This window comes from Alosa sapidissima, chromosome 8 (assembly GCF_018492685.1).
Source record: "Alosa sapidissima isolate fAloSap1 chromosome 8, fAloSap1.pri, whole genome shotgun sequence".
NCBI classification, from domain to species: Eukaryota; Metazoa; Chordata; class Actinopteri; order Clupeiformes; family Clupeidae; genus Alosa; species Alosa sapidissima.
The window spans coordinates 14,406,439-14,410,995 of record NC_055964.1 but is presented as its reverse complement, the minus strand read 5'-3'; the positions used below and the strand labels follow the sequence as shown (position 1 = coordinate 14,410,995).

Sequence of the window (4,557 nt, the reverse complement as noted above, 5' to 3'; positions counted from 1 at the left end):
GCATTTGCATTAATTTAACATTACAGTTTTCATAAAAATTGTGCAGCCCTAATTTAAACATTTACAATTTCTCAATATTTCTTAGTTTTACTAATGTGATTTTAGTCCAGTGAGTTTACTTCCAATGAGCGCTTTGTTATTTGTGACACAATAACAGTCAGAAGAACTTATGAAAAGAAAATGTAGGCCATAGCAACAACTGACCTGAGAGAGCTGAGGTCCTGTGGTAATGTCCCTTGCTGAGAATGTGTGTGTGTGTGTCTGTCAATGTTTGTGTTTTGTGTCTGTCAATGTTTGTGTTGTATGTATTTGGAGAGGGGACAGATGTACTTGCTGAGGTGGGCATGCCTATGGACTTACCTTGAATAACCAGTAAAGTATCACCAGGGGTGCTAGTGCAAATGAAATATTTGGACCATTGATGTGAACACAAATTAGATCAAGACATGGGTGACAGTCACTTTAATAACTGTCCTAGTTAATTAAGGCTAATGCCATCAGAAAATGACATTTTAATTGAAAACGCTAAAAGAAAAACAAAAAAGTGCTCTATCCTCCAACATCATTGTGTAGTGAAACACCAACTTAAGGCACACCACTCTAGAAGTAACATCATAAAGACTCATATACTGAATCCCACTGAATCATGATTCATATACCCACTGAATCATATATCAAACATGTTTTATGTTTGCACTGGGGTGGAAGAATTAACTATTAAAACTATTACTGACCCCACCCCCCCTTAATTGCATATATGTATTCATCCATTTGTAGTTCCCTGCCAGACTGTCCAATTGGGGTCCTCAAAACAACCTGATTAGGATGGCTTCAACAATGGCATGTACGCATGTGAGTTAAGAAGATTTGAATGAAGTCAATGGGGCATTACACAATTGAGGTAAAAATACAATGCATTGTGCTATCACTGTATATATAATATGACATTATGGACAACACCACAGCCATGTTAGTGTGTTTTCAGAACACAATCCCTTTAAGTTGGTCAGTAAGTTACAGTAACGTAATCATTTGATTGACCATTTGTTCTAAGCATTGTTACCCTGTCAAGACATCTTTGACAATGTAACGATGTTACAAGTTGGCTGTTTCTATGCAAGACTGGAGAAGCTCTATGAACACCACTTCAATATAAGTGAATATTTCCTACGCAGTGAATGAACGCACCCACTTACTGTAACTTCTAAAATATTGTAATAGGGTAAATGGACATAACCAATTTCACTGTGGAAAGTCCACATCACACACTTGTCACATTCATGAGGAATATAATTCAAATTGATACTTCAGGTCCTTGTCTACGAGCAACCAGTAAGAAGCACTTGTCTGTGGACAGCAGTCCTTATCACAGATCCATTACATTCATTAGGAGTGAATTTAATTTTGTTCCAGTCCACATCTAATTCAATTGGATTCACAAGGCACGTATAGCAAAGAGCAACAGACGACAATACAATTACACAACATACAGCCATATTCTATGAAGCTCAGTTAAGAGTATATAAAAAGATGAAAACAGTGCGACATAGACAGGACCACATACATACAGTTTAATTATGCAAAAGGCTACATGTACTATAGTACATATATACATGCCGTGAACTCAATTGTGGCTTTGTTCACATTATGCATTCTATTATGCAGTAGGTTCTATGCTATGGTGTGTGTGTGTGTGTGTGTGTGCATGCATGTGTGTGTGTCTGTGTGTGGGAGGGAGGGAGAACTGTGTGTATCCATAGCAGCTGGAGGATCACTGAGTTATGTTTAGATAATATTTGCAGAAGAGACAGCCATTCTTATGTTTGTGCTCATGATAGTGTGTGAGTGTGTGTGTTTGTGTGTGTGCGTGCGTGTGTGCGTGCATGTTCTTGTCAGAGCCAGTAAAGTACTGAGGTACAGATATGGCGCCCTGTATCTCAGCCTCATTCAGTCACTCAGTTTACATCAAAAAAAGAAAACCTTGTTCACTTGAGAATGGACCAGTCTCTCCAGGTGGCTCTGTGAAGACATTTGTGTTCCTTTATCTTCACATGAAATGCTTCATGATCCGAATGATGCTCCAATTATGATGGCTAGAAGAAGGACACAAGCTGCCGCTATACAAATGACCAAATAGAGTTTTTTCTACAGGGGAGAAGGAAAATATTCTGGTATTAAGACAGGCAAAGACAATTAAGTTTACAGGTATACACAGACACAGTTAAGTTTTAAAGTTCTTGTTCCCTCAGTGTACAGTTCTTAGTCTATGCTCTAATATAACACTTTGGAAGAAACCTGTTCTTTTTTTTAATTGAGAAACAATAATAATTATTTTCTTTTGCTTATAAGATACCCTGTTTGACATTATAACAGCATTCATTTTCATATCATGAAGGTCATCATGTTTTTCATTAACCTCACTTCTGGTCTTAAATAAGTAACTAAATACTTCAAAGCAATGACCAGCTAGCTCAAGTAAAGTCTTGTTATCCCTTTCAGTTTACTGAGTTTGACAGAGAGGAGTATGAAAGCAGGCCAGCGGACAGAGGCAGGTCGTTATGAAGCGGGGTGGAGGTGATGCTATTACCTCCAGCAGCATGCGGGCGATGCAGGCTACAAAGGGTTGACCACTGCGGGAGTGGACACGGCTGGGTTTTTAGTGGGCCGGTTAGACAGGCCCACGGACAGGCCAACAATCAGAGCAACAACTGCAAGCAACACCAGCAGAGCCAGGGCCAGAATCATGTACTTCTGCCAAGGGGGTAAGCACAGTCAGGGAGGGTGTGGTGGGTGGGCTAGGGTGGGTGGGGGGTTAAAGCATATTAATGTGGTGGCGTGGACTTGTGCGGTGAGGAGAGGTGCATTATGGGAAAAGGACCTTACCCGCCGAGCTTTTTTCTGGTAGCGTACGGCCTTCTTGCACTCCTCCTTAGCACTAGCAACATACTCTACGGCGTTGGTCACATTGTTCTCAATGTTGTTGATCATCTCCCCCTATAACACACAGCAGAGTGGACAGAAACGTGGACAGACCAAACATTAACAGAGGTGTTTACAGTTTTTCTCGATCGCTTTAATGCTTGCATATAGGGGCACTCTATTGTGTGCTGCACTATGCCTGTGTGTGTGTGTGTGTGTGTGTGTGTGTGTCTGCACGCATGAGTTTTCAACAAGAGATAAACGAGAGAGAGAGAGAGAAAGAAAGTGCATCATTAACATACTATTTTCAAAACTGCATGCAAGGTTTCTCATGACCAATGGTTGTTCAAACCTGTCCAGTTCTTTTCTTTTGATAATTTATCCATTCGTCATTATGTGGTTAAACCTCTCCCTTGTAAATCTAGCCTGGTGTAGCCAGACTTGAATTTGGGCTGGCTTTCAGACTATTGCAAAGCCCTACCAGTGAATGAGAGGACACAGCAAGGGTTAAACACACAGACAAAAGCTGCCCAAGGGGCTGCAGAGACATAAGCAGTGGTAGCAGTTGGAATGCCTAACTTCAGGGCGTTCCATCAATACACGTTTACTGCTGTGGTGATGTTGTGTTGTATAACTCGACATGTGCAACGGGCAGAACAAGCATGAAATAGGCCTATGGAAACTGGGTCGAACAGGCATACTGTAAGTATTATGATTATCAAAATCACAGTAAACTCTTTTCAATGGCAATCATCACAATCAGAGTCATGGATTTCTGCCATCTTTCTCTTCTTTAGCCCATTATATACTTGACATCAGTGCCAGGCAGCATCATGACATTGGAATGCCCCCTTGCATTCATTACCAGTGTAATAATCAGAACTAACTTCTCATGGGGGAGCTGTGATGCAAGCAGTAGCATCCATACCACGTTCAGGTCTATGGGCTCATGGGGACCCAGGTTCAATTCAGGTCTATGTGCTCACGGGGACCCAGGTTCAATTCAGGTCTATGTGCTCACTCCTTCCTTAATTCACCTGGTTCCTTACCAGCTGTCAACAGACTCATGAACATGTGGTACTCATCATCATCTTCATCATGGCCACCACCACAATCATCATCATCATGGCCAGCACCACCACCATCATCATCATCATCATCATGGCCAGCACAACCACCATCATCATCATCATGGCCACCACCACAATCATCATCATCATGGCCAGCACCACCACCACCACCATCATCATCATCATGTCCACCACCACAATCATCATCATCATGGCTAGCACCACCACCACCACCATCATCATCATCATCATCATGGCCAGCACCACTACCACCACCATCATCATCATCATCATCATGGCCAGCACCACCACCATCATCATCATCATCATCATGGCCAGCACAACCACCATCATCATCATCATGGCCAGCACCACCACCATCATCATCATCATCATCATGGCCAGCACCACCACCATCATCATCATGGCCAGCACCACCACCACCACCATCATCATCATCATCATGGCCACCACCACAATCATCATCATGGCCAGCACCACCACCATCATCATCATCATCATCATGGCCACCGCCACAATCATCATCATCATGGCCAGCACCACCACC

General features: G+C 42.3%; 1 protein-coding gene across 2 annotated transcripts in view; it reads right to left on the bottom strand.

The window, feature by feature from the left end:
- Positions 1-447: 447 nt before the first annotated feature.
- The window catches only part of stx2b (syntaxin 2b), a 20,866-nt gene continuing 16,756 nt past the window's right edge, over positions 448-4,557 (bottom strand). Inside the window, exons 9-10 of one of the 2 annotated variants that reach the window (XM_042101137.1) lie at positions 2,884-2,994; positions 448-2,145 (exon numbers count right to left, since the gene is read on the bottom strand). In XM_042101137.1, the coding sequence (XP_041957071.1) occupies positions 2,062-2,145; positions 2,884-2,994 (195 nt within the window). In that variant the 3' untranslated portion in view covers positions 448-2,061. Of the gene's footprint in view, positions 2,146-2,587; positions 2,752-2,883; positions 2,995-4,557 lie in introns of those variants that run through there. The other variant, XM_042101139.1, reaches the window with a different exon arrangement.